At 34.7% G+C, this 21,473-nt stretch overlaps 1 protein-coding gene across 1 annotated transcript in view; it reads left to right on the top strand.

Moving 5' to 3' along the window:
* Cralbp (Cellular retinaldehyde binding protein) overlaps positions 1 to 21,473 on the top strand; it is a 104,296-nt gene that overhangs the window by 73,169 nt on the left and 9,654 nt on the right. Inside the window, exons 2-5 of the mRNA XM_081744681.1 lie at positions 4,548 to 4,747; positions 8,320 to 8,479; positions 12,987 to 13,048; positions 17,679 to 17,872. Coding sequence (XP_081600807.1) covers positions 4,555 to 4,747; positions 8,320 to 8,479; positions 12,987 to 13,048; positions 17,679 to 17,872 — 609 coding nt within the window. The 5' untranslated portion in view covers positions 4,548 to 4,554. The remainder of the gene's footprint in view (positions 1 to 4,547; positions 4,748 to 8,319; positions 8,480 to 12,986; positions 13,049 to 17,678; positions 17,873 to 21,473) is intronic.

Below are 21,473 nucleotides of genomic sequence, written 5' to 3'. Positions count from 1 at the left end.
GGTGTTCCTGTGGAGCTTATCAGATTATGCTGCTGTTCGGTGGCCGCGGGACTAATTTTTATTATTATTTTTTTATGTTGTATCGCCGGCACGAAATTTTACAAAGCAACAGGGTATGGTGCATTTATTCACCAATCCTGGCCCAAATACACAGAATTTCCAACTTTGAGTTCCTAAAAACACTCTCCATTGTGCATTGCAAATGGTTAAATTTCCCACGACCCTGTTCAACAATACTGCCTCGTGATTGACTGGACATCCTGGCCTGTTTCCGAACACGTACGGAATTTGTGGCGCTATATGCGTGACTTCATTCTTTGTTTGTATTACAGAGGGTTGTTTCCCAGCAGACATAAAATCGGACCTTTCAGTGGCATCAAATTCAGTATTTATTGAAAAATGACCAAAAAAATGTTTTCTATTTCCTATTTAAAAATAACTCGAAGTATTTTTTTCTGTCTCTGCTAAAAGAAATTACTCAAAACTGAGAAAACTTTTACAAATCATTATTAAAGATATTTAAAATTTAGAGAAATTTATGATCAGTTTAGAAAAAGCTATCTTTACTAAATTTGGAAACTATTTCGTACTTTTGTTTCAAAGAACTATTCTAAACACTTATTTAATATATTAGGGAAAAATCCAAACTTTGTTAGAAAAAAATACTAGTTGCGAAAGTATTACAAAAGATATATATTTGTAAATCATGCTAAAAATATTTATTTGAAAGTGGGAAAAATAATCCCAAACACACCTGACACTTTCGTTATGCTATAGAGGAACTACCAGAGATGGTCCCTGAAGTTTCTTTCCACATGTAGAGAAAAAATGCAGCCCCTACTTTGGTGCTAGTGTTACCACCTATGGTCACTGTTTTACACCAATAAAAAACTACCATTTTAGGCGCACCAAAAATGCTTTGTTACATGAGTAGTGGCAACGTCGCTGCGAGCTGTCAGAGACCTTCCCTTGCTGGCTCCTCTATAGCACCCTGTTTAGTTTACTACACACTGTCGTGCTACTGTCCCTCACGCAGTATGGTGTTTGCCCTAGTACACCACCACCTACACTCCGGCGCTGCTGTCACCGCCTGACCGTTGCCAGCCGAGAAATCTTACGTGTTTCCAATTCCAAGTACTTACGCTAAATTGATAAGCCTTCGTATAGACAGCTTTAATCTGCAAAGTATCACTGAGGGATTCCCAGATACAACTAATTGCCACTGTTTCTGTATTCAAAGAGGGTCAATTTTATTTTACACTGTGTAGATTTTCGTAATCTTTCTTAAGAATCTTATATAACAGGTGAGAGGGCTTTATGTCGCGTGAATATAAATTGACACGGTGAAGCAAATATCTGTGCGATGAAGCAATAATTAGGTAATTCTTGTTTACGTCGTAACCTTAATCCAAATTGTGAATATATCCTTGTGTTTCGGCTGCTGTTTTCTACCTGTATATACGTTTCTGAAGCCATAGTCACTACCGTCGTTCTATTGCCTTAGTAAGCTTAGTAAGCTCACTTAGCTACATAATGATAAGTAGAGTAAGTCGTCTCTTCCGGGAAACTAAGACAAAGCAAATTGATCTTAGTCGGGGAATCCATCGCTCGATTTATATAGATTTTTATATATATATATATATATATATATATATATATATATATATATATATATATATATATATATATATATATATATATTTACTTTGTTATTTTAAAGCAAAAGGTATAGATGTGGTATGTATAGTCTCGTATAGTTTGTTTCTTCAACCGAAGTGCAGGTTGTATATAAACGATGCCTCCTTCTACGTATAGTGGCACGTGAAATAAATAAGTCATCCTCCGCGGGAACTTATGAAAAAAAAAAGATAGCTAAATAACCAACCAAAACTCTCATTTCAACCATCCAGAAGAACTTAAATCAACCAATTTGAAATTTGAAAATGACGGAAATATGGTCATCGCATTTACCTTTGTTGTTGATTTTCTTCAGCGGAGTCCTATACTTGTTTATCAAAGTAGCTCCTCAATGGTCCTCGCAACGCTGGATTAATTCTACTTAGACAACACTACGCGGGTTTCTCCAAACGGTTGCTCTTCTATTGCAGACCTTTCTAAGAGTACTGCTCGAATTAGGTGGTTTCACATTAAGTGACAGACCAGTGGAATTGGAGTGCCAGTACGACAATTAGACATGTAAAACAACGAATCTAAAGGCACATTGACATATGTTTATTATTGTAGAGTAATTTATTGTATTCCCACGTGTCTTGTGAAATATTTCATAATTTCTTTTTTTAAGATCATCGTGTCATTGACAAGCAAAACGTGTTTTGTATGTAAACCGATGGAAAGTGCAGTGACACTTGAATTTACAAAGCTATTTGGTTTTAGAAACGCATCCACCGAGGTATTCCAGAAACAAATACATGTATTACGCAATGTTAGTATGTATATAAAAATTCTTAGTTCAGGAGAGGTCTTTTAAGAAACAAAAACGAAGCGCTAATCGAGGAAAATTTAAGAAAAGGAGGACACAACATTATCTGGTGGATGACCAGCACATGAAAAACAAAACAGCTTCCAGCGAATGGAACAGGAATGTGTCATGTGAACCGGCTTGTATGTGCCAGTCGTACATATTTATCCATTGCCTTCGACAACATTCAGCAAGTTGAGTTACCCCATAGCTACAGATAAGTTGTGCAATATACTAGTACAATATTATAAATCACGCTGTAAAACAGGTTTATTTTTAAAATAAAAAATTCAACTGAATAAAATAATATCGTGTATTTATCCACAAGAATATTTATAATTACCAAAGATTTGTCTTGGTTTCATGACGCGGAATTCCTAGTTAATTTTGTTGTTGTAATTTTTGACTTTTAAACCATGTCACGCACAAGAATAAAACATCTATGTCCTTCCCTCCATCTGCTGACAGATATCAAGATAGCTGATAAACGATTTTTATATATAGGGTGTCTCAAAAGTCCCCTGACATAGGGTAACTCTGTTATTATCGGAGTTACAACTAAATGTAAGAGCAGAAACCGTCTTCAAATATGATGTTTTCAATCTGAAGTGAAGGATTGTTTTTTAATCCGACAAGCCGTTTGGGCTCTACACTCTGTACGCGCCCAATGTTAAATGAAAATGCAATGTTGCCATTTCCCTTGGCCCATAACATAAGTGAATGAATTTACTGTTTGAAATGGGGACTGGCCATAAACACGTTAACGTAAAAAAGCAGTAAGTTCATTCACTTATGTTGTGGGTCCAGATAAATAGCAACGTTGCATTTTCATTTAGCATTGGGCGCTTAAAAAGTATACAGCCCTAATGCCTCGTCCGATTTTTAAAAAAATCCTTCACTTTAGAGTGAAATCATCATATTTTGAGACGGTTTCCCCTCTTACATTTAGTTGTAAGTTGAACTCCAATAATAATAGTGTTATCCTGTCAAGGGACTTTTGAGACACCTTATATATATATATATATTGTGAAAAGTAATGATATTATGTCTTGAAGATAATTTCGTTCAAATGTCCTCCTCTGCTTCGGCGGGTGGAATTGATTACTCTGGACTTAATGGACCAAAATTTCCCGGACGCGTTCTGTAGCGAAATCGTAATGTGAACTGGCCGCCCTGATCACATGATCTCTCTCCTTTGGATTATTTTCTATGTGGTTATTTAAAGTCTCAGGTCTATGAGAGTAAACCACGAATAATTGTGGATTGAAAGGGAACATTGAATGAATCGTTGTAAATTTACAGCGCAATGTGTGTGCAAAAGGGTTGAAAGCAGGGAAGCAATTGCCCCCCTTGAGTTTGAGGCTTATATAGATTTTATCAATAGAATAGTAGTAAATCAGTGAAAAACGCGAAATTTTACTTATAATCAAGGGTTCTTGACCCCCGAACCAAAATCTGATATGAGACTCCTGGGGGAAAGTTGAACTTTTATAATCCATTCCACCCACCAAAGCAAAGGAGGACATTTGAACATTACCTTCAAAATATAATGCCATTGATTGCTTTCCACAATAAAAAAAATCATTATTGCTTGTAGTTTTTGTTCCGTCTCATTTTAAAGTTTTGGCTCCCATTAAGGATTGTAGTTTTCATTCAAAACTGGGTCGTGGCCGCGCTGGCTCAGTAGTAGAGCGTTCACCTCTGGTCCATGGGGTCCTTGGTTTGATCCCAGCTCGCGCCAAGGGAACTTTTTGGTGGACAAACACCGTGTGCGTGGGTTTTCTCTGGGTTCTCCCGTTTCCTCCCACTTTTTTCATTCCACCATTTCTTTCATTTCTCATCATCACCGTCTCCTTTAGCCTAGCCGGCATAATAGTGAGACGTAAAATTTAAAGATTTCATTTCATTTCATTTTGAATGATGTAAGCTTACTTACGCTCCCTTCTACCTACATATAATTTTTGTTTTATCATGGAAAAAAACTTGAAAATTCATTAAAATATGTCAATATTTTATGGTAGCAATTAATTTTCAATACATTTATTTATTTATTGTTTTTTATTGTTAGAACGAAGATGAGTCCTAGATATATCAGAACCAACCCAGGCTGGGTAACAGATGAAGATGAGTACATCTGTACTCTGAGTGAAGACGTTCAAAGAGTGGCCAAAAGGGAATTACGAGAGGATAAACACACTCGGGACCAGGCACTGCAACAATTTAGAGATTGGATAATCAAAAATCCCGACATTGAGAATTGTCGTTTAGGTAAGTAGAGTCTATAAATTTTCCAGATCATTACTTTGTATAAATTTCTGTAGCAAAAGTTTCTAATTCTTAGTCCTTTGTTTGCAAGAACTTGAGCAATATTTAAGAAACATGGTAATCTCGTTTTTTTAAATCGTTTTTTTTATGTCTGTCAATCCCACTCTCCCTAGGAATACTAAGGAGGTATTTCATCCAATGGAGACTGAACTTGGAGTTAAGAGTCTTCTTCCCGGCGAAATTAAAATACCGCTAATTTTACAGTAATTATGTAATATCTTCAAATAGATAAAAGATAATCGAAATGTGGAACAAGAGCGCCCTACACAATATTATTTTACATGAGAAACCGTTATCACGACTCACTTATCTGCTTTCGATTTCGAGCCATTTTGAAAATCGGCATTTATTTTCGCGTTTCTAAACAGCTGAAAACGGAAAGCCACTAGGTGACTTGTGATAATGGTACCTCACGCAAAATAATATTGTCTAGGGCGCTCTTGTTCCATATTTCAATTATCTTTTATCTATTTGACGATATCACATAATTACTGTAAAATTAGCGGTATTTTAATTTCACCGGGATGAAAACTCTTAAATAACATCTGGATTGCCACCAGTTAACTTACCAAAGCTGAAAACTAATGGTTGAGCACTAATATTGGTCATTTTCGATATGTTTGCATGCCACAATTTCATCCCTCGTGTTTTAATGGTGGACAAATTTGAACTTAAAAGGCATTCGGAATGTCAATATTTATCTAAGCAACCCCGAAACTAAAGGATTCTATATTAACCCATTAGGGCATATGATTCGAAAAATCGGATGTTGTGTTAATTGCTTTTTCATTCATTATAACCTCACATCCAGAACTTTTACGAACAAAACATTTTTGTTCGATCCTTTAACAGTCGTGAGAGGGTGTTATTGTTCTCAAAAAAAAAAAAAAAACTTGCACTTTGGTTTTACAGGACGAATCCTTCAAAGGCGGCCATTATTATTGAAATATCAATAATGTTTCAAGAACATGACTGTTAAAGAAACGTGAATTCGTTGTCAATAACTAAAACCGTTAACCAAAGTAACCAAGTGTTAATGTTGTATGAAGAATAAAATATTATTTATTATAAAAACATTGGTGAAATATAGGCCTATTAGCCAAGTATTTCTAGTGCATGTGATATTTTTATGGCGCTTGCCGCCACTATAATAAAACATTTTCAGGTAGAATCCGCTACAGTCGTTTAACGTGCTCTAAACATACCCCAAAATAACAAATTGTACGCAAATATTACATCTAGGAAACTGCGTGCACTAATGTGTTAATATTGGTTGTTTTTTGTCCATTTTTATATAACTTCCCCTCCTTATCATCTGGGAGAGCCTTTTTTTTTACCCTAACTGCGAGCTGGCGTTTTTGGAAATAATGCGCACCAACACTGTCACCATTCAACTTAGTGACCCCGAAAATTATGGATTCGACAGTGATATCGGTCATTTTATATTATTTTTACTTGTTACAATCCCCCCTCAGGAGTCTTAACGGGGGCTGAATTTGGAGTTAAACGACATCGGAAGTGTCACTGTTCATCTCAGCGAATCCGAAAGATACCTATTCCCCAACAATATCGTCCGTTTTCGGTCATTCTTCGTGCTTACGTGCAAAGGTAGTGTTACCCTCATTGGTGGTTTGAACTTGAACTTAGAAGGCATTGAAACTCACACCAATCGATTCATGAACTCCGAAAACTATGGATTTTACACCACATTTTCGAACATTTTATAAGTCTCCTCCTTTTCCTACCCCTAACTGTGCTAGGAGGGTCTTATCCCGACAATACTCTTTCCCAGACGGCAAGTAATACGTGTACCAAGTTTAGTTAAAGTTGCTCCAGGCGTTCTAGAGTTATGGTGTAACACTCACATCCACATATACATGCATACACACATACACACATCTTTGTAAATATAAAGGTAGTTGTAACATATTTTTACATAAGTGCATTTTGAATATATTTAAAAATTCTTAATATATCATCATAAGCTTACATAATAGTACACAATTTCAAGACTATAAAACATGCTTGTTACACATTTAGAAGTTCATTACATATCAATATACCCTTTATATCTATATTTGATATATATAGAAAATCTTTCTTAGTATAAAAACAGTGTTATGACAAGTAGTTTATCGTTAACGTATTGAATGTCTGTATTTGTATTGTATCGCCAATCTATATATACTAGGAATGCAATGGATATACCCGATTGCAATGAAATGAGTTGAGCGAGCTTAAACTACGTAATCAGGAAGCGTTTTTCGCTGATTATTACTCGATGGTACATCGGATTTTTGATTTCGACCTATGTTGTCACTCAGCACGACATACTCTATCAGCGTGCTAAGTTTGGTTGAGATCGGCCAAACGGTCTAGGAGTAAGCGTTTTTCGGTGATTATTCCTCGATGGTACATCGGATTTTTGATTTCGACCTATGTTGTCACTCAGCACGACATACTCTATCAGCGTGCTAAGTTTGGTTGAGATCGGCCAAACGGTCTAGGAGTAAGCGTTTTTCGGTGATTATTCCTCGATGGTACATCGGATTTTTGATTTCGACCTATGTTGTCACTCAGCACGACATACTCTATCAGCGTGCTAAGTTTGGTTGAGATCGGCCAAACGGTCTAGGAGGAGTTCGCGGACAACCAAACGGCTAACCCGAGTATAAGAGCTTCGCTTCGCTCAGCTCAATAAAATTGAAAATCACTATGTTTGTGACTATAAATCTCCTGAAAAGCCAGACTGATCTCGATCAAATTTGTAACATGGATGAGGTTCGAGCCTGGGCTGGTTTAGGCTATTCACTTTGTAAAATTGAGGGGTGAGGAGGAAGAGGGGGTATAGAAAATAAATAAATCTTAATAACTCCTGAACCACTCGACCGATATTGATCAAATCTTCAACATAGATGAAGTCCAGGCCTGGGATCATTTTCGTTATTTAAGTTTGGCGGAGCAACGTAGAGGAGGAGAAGGAGGGGGAGATATAAAATCAATTTATATGACTGAAAGTGACTTTTTTGTAACTTAATAACTCTTGAACTATCCGACTGAATTCAATCAAATTTTTCAGATACATGAGGTTCGGATCTGGAAACATTTTTGTAATTTCGCTTTAACGGTAGATCCTAGGGGAGAGGGAGAGAAGGGGGACGAATAAATAAAAACTAATAAAATCTAAAAACTTTTGAACCACCCAACCAATCTCGATCAAATTTTCAACATATATGAGGGTCGGGCCTTGGGTATTTTTTATGGTTTCACTTTGAGGAGCCAACCTAGGGGAGGGGGAGGGGAAGATATGTGTTAAAAAATTAAAATTGCCAATGTTACACGATTTAAAGAAGAGCAACATACGAATTATACAGAGAAAATAAATATATGTTTTTCATTTCTCGAAACTTGGCCAAAAGAGTCATTAATTTAGTATCTGTTATAGTACAAATTATAACATTCATTTATATTTTGCGTGAAAATCACATATTTACTTTTCCATTCTATTGCTTTAGATGCAACATTTCTGCTACGGTTCCTACGAGTGAAGAAATTCAGCCTTCCAATGGCGCAAGAAATGCTGATCAGATACCTGGACTTAAGAAGAACGTTTGCACATTTGACGTATAACCTGGATTATGAAATACCTTCAGTGTATGAGCTTATTGATAGAGGGTGAGTACTATTAACTACAATAAAGTTGTAGTTCTAGAGTTAAAATTCTCGGAGAGAAAATATGGTGACAAAATCCAGGTTTCCAGGTACTGAAAACTGTAGTAAATTTCTAAGTTATTTATAACAAATGTTATTTACATGCATACTTGTTTTGACAATAATTAAAAGGTTCTTTCTCTATTTTCTGGCAAAAATAAGTTCACTGTGGGTTCAACATGTTCATATATAGATACATATTATGCGTTCATTCTTAATCGTATTTTTTTCTTCTCAAAAGATGTAAAAATTATATTGCTTTCTGACAACTAGTATTTATTGGAAAATATTTCTTGGGATTTTAACAAAATTAATTAAGAAGATAAGATCTTTTAACAATGCAGAAATGCATTTGCTTATTTAAAAACACGAAGTTTCATCTGAAGTGCTGCATGCCATTTTAGAACGACTCATAAAATCCCAATACTGAGAATAATAACAGTAAAGTTATTAGGCCACAATTGTTCTGTGCTAGAGCGCTTGCCTCTGGTTCGTGGAGACCCTACTTTGATCTCAGCATACGCCAGAAAAAAGTGCGTGAGATTTCTCGGAGTCCTTCCACTTTTTCATTCCACATTCATTATTATTAGAGACCGGATGTTAGGCAAAATGCCTATTCTTTAATATTAAAGATATAATCAAAAATAACGTTTTAAAGTTCGGGAGTTACAGTTTCAATTTAAGCCAATTTTGCCTATTTCGCCCATTCCTGCCTAAATAATTGCTTTAGTGCCTAATGTTGCCTATTTTAAGCATTTTCTTCAAAATTAGAATTTAAATTCTGGGAAATTCAATTAAATTCAATTCAAATTAAATATGAATTTAATTCAAAATAAGACTTCGGGAGAAAAATATAATTTAGTATTACAAGAAAAGATTCTACCTCTTCCGAGAAATATAAGTGTTGTTTGTAGTGATAAGATGTAAAAGTTTGGGCTGCTATGTATCCTGATAAAGTACTGCAAAACTTTGGACTGTTGTATGTACTGATAAGTGTATAAAATTTGTAGTTATGTGTAGTAATAAAGTGCTGTAGAGAATGTATTTACCAAATATACATGAAATACATGTCAAACCTCGTTTATATATATATATATATATATATATATATATATATATATATATATATATATATATATATAGTAAGAAGATATTAAGAAACAGGTATACAGAGTATTTCTATATTCTTTGAACATTATATATGACTTAAATTTATTTTTTAATTATATTGAGTATTTATGTTCATTATTTCGAGTTACATTTTAGTGCCTATTTTTTAAATTTTAAGTGCCTATTTCCCTGCCTAGTTTTGGGGCTTTTAATGCCCAAACATCTGGTCTCTAATTATCATCAGGGTATAATCATGAGACATTAATCTAAAAATGTTATTTATAACTTTCCATTATATGACAAGAAAAAGTGAATTGAGCGAGTGAAGCTATAATCAGAATCAACGTACGAACTTAGCTCACTCTAACTCAAATTGTCCTGGAGAAATTAATGATTACGTATGGCACAATTTTAAAGCCACCATTTTCCAAGGACATAACTGATCATAACCATCCCCTTTCAAAATAATCCACATTATGGCAACTATCAAAATTTATTACTTTCGAGCGACGAAAAGAGAGAAGAAAGTATGGTGTTCGTAAACAAAAAAAAAAAAAAAAAAAAAAACGAATTTGAGATTTCAACGGATTTACACGTTTTATGGCCTATTGATATCGAAAAAGTCATTTTTCGGCATCTGTCCGTCTATTCGTCTCTGATGTATATTCACCTAGAGGGCATACCGTCTAACATGTCTCAACCAAATTTTAAACTTAAAAAGTCTTTTTTGTTATCCTTCAAAGCGCCTTTTCGAATTTTCTTCCTACCCCTAAAAATAAGAGTAGTTTGCTTAAAGGTAAAAAATTTAAAAATTGAGATTTTCTCAAAAACGGCTGTAATGATTTTATTTATTTCATATATCAATTTTCTGAAAACAACCTCATGCTGTGGTATAGGTAATTTCTCTGGGAAAATCGAGAAGGGATAGTTTACTTATGAGGTGAGTTTTCTTTCGGATGATCTTCTCAAAAACAACTCACGTTATTTTAATCATATTTCATAAATAAATATTTCATAAATAACCTGACAATATAGCATAACTCATTTGTCGTGAAAGAATGCACGAGTGATAATTTGTTCTTGGAGTGATTTTTTTTCAATTTTCTGGAAAACGAATCATGTCATTCTGCAATTATTTCTTCAATAAATATGTTATTAATAATTCTGTAATATTGTGTAAATTATTGCTTACGAAAAATTTGCAAAGGATAGTTTTCACTTGGGAATGAGTTTCTTTTCAGACTACTTTTTCAAAAACAACACTGCCAATTCGGTTATATTTCATAATATTTCATAAATAAATGTTTCAATATTATTTTTATAATGTTGCATATATTACTTGTATGAGAATATCTACAAAGGGTAGTTTACTGTCGGGGTGTTTTTTTTTTTTCGACAAATTTATAAAATAACACTCATGCGATTTTATTATTTTATAAATAAATAACTCTAACATATTGTATAAGTTACTTCTTATGGAAAAATCTGAAAGGGGTAGGTTTTTTATGCGTTTTCTTTCGGTGAAGTTTTTCGAAACGGCCTTATTTTTTTTGTATTTCACGAAATTAGTTCATTAGTAACTACAGTACAATATGATTTAGAAAAAGGAATTAGAGCGAGAAAGTTTAGTGCGGAGACCCGTACCTTCATTTTACTCGTAGTAGTGGTTCCTGAAAATACAATACTTTGTTCTTCCCCCTACAAAAAAAAAAAAAAACAGTAGAAAAAACATAAAAACATCGGAAAAAATAAAATGGAACGAACTCACCGAGGTAGAGCAGTGTAAGGAACCCCTTCTTCTAGCTACAAATCACACGTGAAATGGTGGCGGAGCACACTGTGTAATGGCGGTCTCAATTTATGGGTTCTTTTGTTCATGTTGATATTTTTGTTTCGGCGCCAATGTTGTGTATACTTTTTAAGTACTGTGTCCCATTCCTTTTCAACCAACCCTTATCAATATTAATTTTTGTTTTTTTCTTTCAGAAAATAAAGAAATTTTCAAAGACAAGCTCCAAATTTTATATTTGGCTTCAAATAAAATTTTAAAATCAATACTATTGTGTTGTGTTTCTTTTAAAGATCTCGAAAGGTTTGAAACCGAATATTCTGCTTTAGCATATCTGAAATGTTCCTTGATTCGTACTTTTAAGTTTTAATAAAAAGACTTGTTTTAGGAAATTTCCTTATTTTCTTGAAACATCCAAAGCTTAACATAGATAAGGGCTGATTAAGAAATTAAAAAATACACACGATATTGGCACCAAAACAAAAATATCAACATGGTCTAACAATCTTCTCTACGTGAACAAAAGAATATATAAATTAAACCCGCCGCGCCGTTCCAAAATGTGCTGCACCACCATTCGACATGTGAATATATGCAAGGAAGTACTTTTTCGCACTGCTTTACCCCAATGTGTTCGTTCCTGTTTATTTTTCCCGATGTTTTTCCTCTTGTGCTTATCATCCGCAAATAAGACTCTGTGGAAAAGCCAAAAGCTAGGAAGAACCAATGTCTGTATTTTCAGGAATCACAATTTCAAGTAAGTAAATGATAATAAGCAAAAATAATTCTGATAGCTTTCTTTTGTAATGTTACGGTGCGTATGGTACCATTTTATAAGTTACAGAAAATAATAAAGAATAGTCATGAAAAAAGTGCACAACCTCAATGATGTTTGATCATTCATTCAATAATACTTTTGATAACATCTTTATTTTGAAGTTTTAACGAATTACATATAGTAAACTAATAATTTGATTTACATTATCACTTTTGCCCTTTGATTTCGTGTTTCCGTGTGGAATGAATTTTTCACACAATTCTGCTGCTACTATACTGTTTAAAAGTGTTAGGATTATTTCTATTCCAAACCAAATTTTCTCATATCTCCGCAATGCCTCTTAAAGATGATAACGGCACAAAAGTAGTGAAACTGCAATAGATACAAAAAAGAAGAAAAGATAAAAGAAAAAGAAAGGCGTATAAGTGAAAAGGTAAATAAAATTATTAAGATACTGTGTCCTTCGCACAACAGTCCAAAATATTACAAACACTGCTAAAGTTCTTAATTATTTTAGGTACCATTGTATCATAGTTTGCTGTATCTTGTTGATTTTCACAAAAAGAATTTTTATGAAGTAACCATTTCAAAAATTGATTTACGATTTAAGTTCGAACTGGATTCTATTGAAATTGACATAAGAATTAAATTTTAAAATGAAAGTACTGTGAACTAAATACTCAGTATCACTCGATAAAAGTGTTTTAAGAACTTGTATTAATTGTGGTATGTTATAAAAACCAATATATATATATTAGTACAAATCATCAAATATTTATTTATTTATCTTTCAGATACATATTTGTTCTGCCGAAGAAAGATAAATTTGGAAGAACGGTAATTTTTGGAATAGGGCGTAAGTATCTCAATTCAATTTTAACTTTTTTCTCTTTTGCCTGATGTTATATCGAATTTGATAGTGATACTTTGTCAGTGTTAAAACAAGGAAAATAGTTTAATTAATACTGACATTACTATACACAATGCTCTTTTCTGTTTTTAGTAATTCAAAATTAACCAGGCTTTTGATTGATAAAATCATTACCAAACCTACTCAAACATCTTGCATAGTTATGCAGGTTATTTGGCTGAATTTTGCTACTGTCAATTTCAAACTGTGGATTTGTTGAACCATCTCTAGGACTCGTTTCTATCAATAAAATATTAATTAAAATAATGTATCACATTTGGAGCTTATAGTAGGAAAAGTAATATTGTCTTTAAAATAGAAATAAAATCAGAATTTGATGCCCAAACAGTACAAGTATATGTTGACAGCTGTTTAAAGATCTTGATATTTTATCATTACATTCTTTTTATATATTTGTATCATGTATTTGGTCTAGGAATTAATTCGTGCGGGTGGACAAGAGATGGCGCAACGAACGGAGCGTCCCACAGTTCCGTGTATCCACACATGTGTTGCAAACCCCTGTCATCGCGTATCGTTCGTAGTATAGGGCAGTGGATTAATACGTCAACAACACCAGTTTGTAGTTAAGTGAACATGGCGCAATTTGTGCCTGATAAAGTGTTTTTGCGGGGTGTCCTGCTGCATTACTTTAACATGCAGAAAAGTGCGACTGAAAGTCATCGTATTTTGGTGGAAGTGTATGGTGACCATGCTCTAGCTGAGCGAACGTGTCAGAAGTGGTTTGCACGGTTTAGAAGTGGTGATTTCGGCTTGGCAGACCAAGAGCGAGCTGGACAGCCAAAAAAAATCAAGACGAAGAATTGACAGCATTGCTCGAGCAGGATTCGTGTCAAACGCAGGAACAACTTGCAGCAGCATTAGGCGTTGATCAAACAACAGTCTCCAAACGCTTGAAAGCCATGGGAATGATTCAAAAGATGTCACATTGGGTTCCACATGAATTGAAAGACAGAGACGTTGAAAGACGAAAAACCATTTGCGAATTGCTGCTTCAACGACAGAGCAGAAAGGGGTTTCTGCATCGAATTATTACGGGTGATGAGAAGTGGATCCATTACGAGAACCCTAAACGAAAAAAGGCCTGGGTGAAACCAGGTGAACCAGGTCCATCACAACCAAAACGAGATATTCACTGTGCAAAGGTTATGCTGTGCATATGGTGGGATATGAAAGGTGTGGTGTACTATGAGCTGCTGCAACCGGGTGAAACTATGAATGGAGAACGTTATCGACGACAATTAATGCGTTTGAAGCAAGCTCTGGCCAGAACACGACCAGAATGGGAGAACAGACATGATAAACTTATTGTTTAACATGATAACGCTCGCCCACATGTCGCAAAACCGGTCAAAACCTATTTAGAAAATGTCGGATGGGAAGTTTTACCCCACCCGCCGTATTCACCAGACGTTGCTCCTTCGGACTACTACTTGTTCGATTGCATGAACAACGATTTGATTGGACAGCGGTTTACTTCTTCAGAAGATATCGAAACATGGGTCTCTGACTGGATCGCTTCCAAGGATGAGGACTTCTTTCGCCATGGAATCCGTACCTTGCCTGACAGATGGGGAAAAGTGGTGGCTAGCGATGGACAATATTTTTCTTAAGGTATTTATGTATTTTGTGTTTGTACTACAACTTCAATGTGTGCGTACCAACCGCACCAATTAATTCCTAGACCAAATAGTACAAACATATGTATAGTATGTATCATGTATTAGTACATAAAAAGATGAACAGTGAAGATTTCGAACTAAATAAAGATGCGCATACTTTTAATACGCGTAGAAGAGATGATTCTCACATTGATCAACACAGAAGCAAGATGTATCGAAAAGGTGTAACATATATAGGTAAGAAACTATAGAACACAATAAAAGTTGTAATAAAAAAAGAAGAAGAACTTCATTAAAATCAAGAAATTACTTAAAAGGAATGTCCTAAACAACTGTTTTTATGCTCTTCATGAAATTTTGTCTCTAGGAATATGCTTGCAAGTTGACAAATCGAGTGTTATAAATCCAGTAATGTGCAGAATAAAATAAGTTGAATTTAATTGAATTGAATGAGAAGTGTAAATAAGTACAAACACAGGCGTTTTTAACAAAAAATGTATGTTCTTTAAAAAGAAAAAAAGAAATTAAAAGAGAAAAAGAATGAAATGATATCTTTGAGTTTTACGTCCCACGCTTATGCCGGCTAGGCTAAAGGAAACAGTAATAATGAGGAATGAATTGGTGGAATAAAGACAGTGGGAAGAAACGGGAGAACTTCGAGGAAACCCACAGACATGGTGTTTGTCCACCACAAAGTTCACTTGACGCGAGCTTGAATCGAACCAGGAACCCCACGTACAAGAGGTGAACGCTCTATCACTGAGCCACCGAGGCCCCTAAAGTAAAAGAGACCAACAACTTCTCTTTTGAAAAGGTCTGTGTTCTTACTCACAAATGTGAATCTTGTTTCACCTACTAGCATGTTACTATATTGCATACTATGCATAGAATATTGTGTGTGACGTATTGCCAAGGCTTTAACATAATTTAGTAACTATAGAAAGTGTTCGTTTTGGGCAGATTTCATCTTTATTTAACTAAAGCTAAAATGAGCAGATAATGTGTCATAAAGGCAAAGAATATTGATGAAACTCTAACATAGATTCATAATAATGTTTCCTTTAAATAGTTTGTATTTTTATTTAAATTACCATGTATAGTTGCAAGAATATGGCTTCTTACATAGAGATGAGTGACCAGGATAATTTGAAACACATTGTAGCTAAATACTCGGCATCACCCGATGAAAGTGTTTTAAGGACTTGTATTAATTGTGGTATGTTTTTCAGAATTAGTCTGGTTTATACATATAAAATACATGGGGTTCTTGTAACGTTGCGACATCGTAACAGAGCCTTTCTCACAAGTAAAGTTTCTCTCCCAAGAATCGGGGATCCGGAAACTGCGCATATATTTAGATAGAGGAGGGCTACGAAGGAATATTGGTGAAATATGCCGGGCCGACAGCGAAAGGTTAAATCCAATATGGCCGCCCGAAGGTCATGCTAATCGACTTTTGCAAGCAACCTCTCATCCATTTCCCATTTGTAGATTGACTTAATGTTTTGCAGATTAATATATGTATGGACACTAAGCATCTATTGGTTTGAAATTTCGCGGACGTTGACGTATTGAACCCAATATGGCCGATCAAAATGTCAATGTGGCAACGACTCGTACTACAAAAACCAAAGAGCTCGTACTACAAAAACGAAATTTGGTGTAAAGGTCCATTACCATTAGTAGGTGAGGAAAATAATACAAATAGATCACAATTTCTACATCGTGTATCCAACATAGCCGTGAAATACGCATATAAAATATACACTGTAAGCAGTTCAGATGGTTTCGCATGAAGATCCCCTACAGTTCGCTGGAACAGATTTTGCAGGTAGAATGTCAGTAAGTTAAAAATGTTGCCAGTGTCTGTGTTATCTATTTGAAGTGTTACACCCAAACATATACTGTTCATTTGGGAAGGTCTAGAACACACTAGCCACAAACGTCCTAGAATACGCATCTTTTAAAGTTTGCAAACCATATCATATATAACAAAAATCGCCCTTACCAATTAAGATACGTATTCTAGGACGTTTGTAGCTAGTGTGTTCTAGACCTTCCCAAATGAACAGTATATGTTTGCGTGTAACACTTCATACAGATAACACAGGCACTGGCAACATTTTTAACTTACTGGCATTTCACCTGAAAAATCTGTTCTAGTGATATGTAGGTGATTTTCATGCGAAACCATCTGAACTGTTTACAGTGTATATTTTATATGCGTATTTCGCGGCTATATTGGAAACACGATGTAGAAATTGTGATCCATTTGTATTATTCTCCTCACCTATTAGTGGAAATGGACCTTTACACCAAATTTCGTTTTTGTAGTACGAGCTGTTTGGTTCAGGATTTTGTTCGGCCATATTGGTTTTAAGAGGGCGATATTTAGAACGTTTAATGGTTTTCGTACACGATTAGTGATACTGTACTTCCATAGTACAATTCGTTTTCCAGACACGAGTCGTTGACCCATTGACATTTTGATCGGCCATATTGGGTTCAATACGTCAACGTCCGCGAAATTTCAAACCAATAGATGTGTAGTGTTCATACATATATCAATCTGCAAAACATTAAGTCAATTTACAAATGGGAAATGGATGAGAGGTTGCTTGCAAAAGTCGATTAGCATGACCTTCGGGCGGCCATATTGGATTTATCCTTTGCTGTCGGCCCGGCATATTTCACCAATATTCTTTCGTGGCCCTCCTCTATCTAAATATATGTGCAGTTTCCGGATCTCCGACTCTTGGGAGAGAAACTTTACTTGTCAAGCTAGGGGAACGGAAGAATTTGCAGCTCAATTAACGTTATAAAGTTTCAATGTTTTTATTGTATCTGTAAGCCTTTACACAGAAGATGGACGCAAAGTGGGATATTGTACAAACCTCAAGAAAGTTTAGTTACATTTTTCTTTGTAATCGTAGAGAAATTGGACCCATATAGATACACAAACGTCGACATGGCCAAATGTCACATGATCACATATGAGACTCTTCTAGAAGAGGAGGAAAATCAGGTAATGGGCTTCACTCATATTGGAGATCTTGGAAATGGCAGTGCTGCACATCTTACTCTCTGGTCACCATCTGAATTCACTCATGCTATCAGGAAGGGAGAGGTAAGGGCATACAACTTATGAAAAAAACATGTAAAGAAGTATCTTTAAATTGTAGATATTTTTTGTTATAGTTCTCTACGATTGTAAGAAATAAAAGTTTTAATCTGTGTAGGCACAGAGATCTTCCTATTGGTAAGTTAATTAATTGATATATTGAAGTCTTTTATTAGTACCGAGACTATATGAAAGTAAACCTACAGCTTAACGTAGGGTCCTTTCCATATGTGCTATCATCGGATTTCTTTGGTGCATTTTATATTATTAAACTAGCGTTTGGATAGCTTGAGGGCTGCACTCCCAGACCTCCATGTTTGCTCGGCCTACCGCTTCGCATCAGCCTTGCATCAGGCGTGAATTTCCTGCATTTGATCTTAACATTTCCTGAATTTCTTCCAAATGGGGGCTTCACCCCCTGACCACCACGTTTACTCGACCTACAGCCTTGAACCTCTCAAACCCAAAATTTTACCACATTTCAAGTTTCTTTCCGTATTTCAACTATCTAAAAGATAAGACTTTGTATCCCAAGAAAATATCCATTTAAATAACATGGAAATTTCTTCATCCGCCTTTAGACAACTTAAAAACTAAAAATATTCACCTTTGGCAATTTTCCTGAAGGTAGTCCCGGAAGGCTACAATCATGCCAAGTTTCATCATTCTAATCGTAGCAGAAGTGCCTAAACATTTTGGGGTATAGAAGATGTTCCATACAAATAAATTAAGGAAGATTTTTGAGTTTCCCATAAAACCACTCTACAGTTGTAATTTTTTACTTTTGGTGATTCACTTAGGTAACGTTAACGAAAATGTACAAGCATACCAAATTAAAAGTTTTTTTTTATTATTCCAACTACCTAAAATATGGGATTATAGGCCGAAAAAAGCACATTTAAATAACATAGGAAAATTATTCATCCGCTCTTTAGACCCGCAAGAAATTAAAAATATTCACTTTTGGCATTTTTCTTGTGGGTTAGTTCCGGAAAGCTACAATCATGCGAAATTCCAACTTTCCACGTCATCCTGAAGTACATTTTATTTTATATCAGGTCAAGTAGTTTTATATATAGTTAGGGTATTAAAAATATTTTCTCATAACGTATTTATTTATTTAGCAATCAGCATCTAAATTATGGCACAAGTAGACATGAAAAATATACATTGAGAAAAATAAAATATACAATATAATACCATAATCAAGTTAACATAAAAACCACAAGATGATTGTTATAAATCAGTGTTTATATTTATCGTTACAAGGTATATTATCAAAGTTGTGGAGTGTTATGATAGTGTTCATTCTAGATTGTTAAACAGCAATAGTGCAGAAAAATGTTAGACTACAACTTTCTTAAAATTTCTTGGGTTGTTATACGCTTTATCTCTGATAACTTATCGCTAGATTTTAGTCTAACTTTACTAAAATATTATTTTACTTAGTAGTGGTATTATTGTTATAACAAATAGTGTAATTTTGTTTTTAGTTCGGTAGTGGTGAATATCCGAGTTGTTAATACATTTTTTAACAATACACTGGATAAATATTACATATTCGAGAGGTATAGGGATGGGGATGGAATAGGGATGGAATATTTCATTCACTCGCTGAATATTTCACTAGTTGAATAGAGGTGCCTATTGAGTTCTCGGATGTGATTTAATCAAGATCTATTTTTCCAATTCGTATGAGCATTCCGACCGAAAATAATATATGTATACGTTTATTTCTTGTTAGATTCAGTTAAGATTAACAATTAGTTAGTTTATCGGCATGGTAACTATTATATGAATTGATACCTAGCAACATAGTTTCTTCATTCTTCAATATTAGAAACCTGAATTGAGAAATTTTGATATGTTCATTATCAGTTTTGATCTCTCCCCCAGCAAGATCTGCTAAAAACTACAAATATGTTTCAATTATTAACAGCAAAATTCAATTATTAATCTTTTGAACATATCTGTCAATTTTGTGTAAAATATTCACATTTGAATATTATCTATGAAAAAGAGTTTAACTTCTTGTGAAACAAATAACCGTTTCCAGTTTGAATTCGTTACAAGGTATTGTTTCTTCCTGAAAGGAAGTTCTGAATAAATTTGTAAAATTTCATGAAATTTGATAAATTGAAGTGTATATGAGTCTGGAACTTTGATAAGTAAATTGAATCCGAATAGTGCTCGAATATTGAATCTAAAAGTTTGAGTACTCCTGATTCAAATTCTTGAGGTATCATACACCTTTAGTAACATTTACTATTTCTACCTTACATCACATTTCCATAGCTTTCAAAGCTATTAGATTTGAACAGTAGGTTACTTTAGGGATTCTAAATTATATGGACGAGCTAGTAACTTACCAAAAATCATCCGGAGCTAAGTGTGTTTTCTAAGTTGTGAAGTCATTATCCTGTTTTACCTGAAAGATTATTTGTATAGGATGATTTACGAAAATAATCATTGTTTTGGCAGATGAAATATTTATTATTTTGAGTAAAAAATAAATCAGATAAATATCTGTCTAATATCCTATCTTACCTTAATCTTAACTATATATAAAGCTACATGAGCTGACAAATTATGGAGCACTTCCTGTAAGGCTACAATGATGAAATTTAGCATGACTGTAGCTCTTCGGGACTAACCGACAGGAAAATTGTCAAATAGTTGAAATAGGAAAAGAAACGATAGAATTGTAGGCCCAAGAGGTTCGAGGCCGTAGACCGAGCAAAGGCACTGTGTGGGAGAGAAGCCCCCGGATGGGTAAATTCAGGAAATATGAAGAGCAAGTTCAGGAAATTCATTGTTGATGCAAAGACCGAAAGATAAGAAATGCGAGGCCGTAGGCCGAGCAAATTCGGGGGGTCTTTGGGTGGAGCCCCCAGCTAGCCAAAGGCCTAAATATGTATAAAACTACATGAAGTGACATAAAATACGGGTACTTCCGGTTGACGTGGAAAGTTGCAATTTAGCATAATTGTAGCTTTCTGGGCTAACTGACAGGAAAATCGTCAAAAGTGAATATTTTTAATTTTTAGGAGATCTAAAAGGGAGAATGAAGAAATTCAACATGTTATTTAAATGGACCTTTTTTTTTTTTACCTATAATCTCATGTTCTATTCGAATTGGAATAGAAACTTGAAATTCGGTATGGTTGTACGTTTTCGTCAGCGTTATCTAAGTAAGTCATCAAAAATAAAAATCACCAACTGTAGAGTGGTTTTATGGGGAACTGAAAAATCTTTCCCATGTTATTTCTATGGGACATCTTTTACACCCCAAAATGTTTAGGGATTTGCAGAAGGGTTAGAATGTTAAAAATTGGCATGATTGTAGCCTTCCGGGACTAACCCACAGGAAAATTGCCAAAAGTGAATATTTTCAATTTTTAAGTGGTCTAAAGGGGGGATGAAGAAATTCCCATGTTATTTAAATGGGCGTTTTTTTGGGATACAAAATCTTATCTTTTAGATGGTTGATATACGAAAAGAAACTTGAAATTCGGTAAAACTGTGGTTTTAAGAGGTGCGAGGTCAAACGCAGGACATTTCAAGAGCAAATGCGCGAAAATCACTCTTGATCTTGATACACTCTTGA

The sequence above is a fragment of the Thermobia domestica genome, chromosome 17, assembly GCF_964235325.1.
Source record: "Thermobia domestica chromosome 17, izTheDome1.hap1.1, whole genome shotgun sequence".
In the NCBI taxonomy this organism is placed as follows: Eukaryota; Metazoa; Arthropoda; class Insecta; order Zygentoma; family Lepismatidae; genus Thermobia; species Thermobia domestica.
The sequence above is the reverse complement of the archived record's forward strand: the minus strand, read 5'-3'. Positions and strand labels throughout refer to the sequence as shown.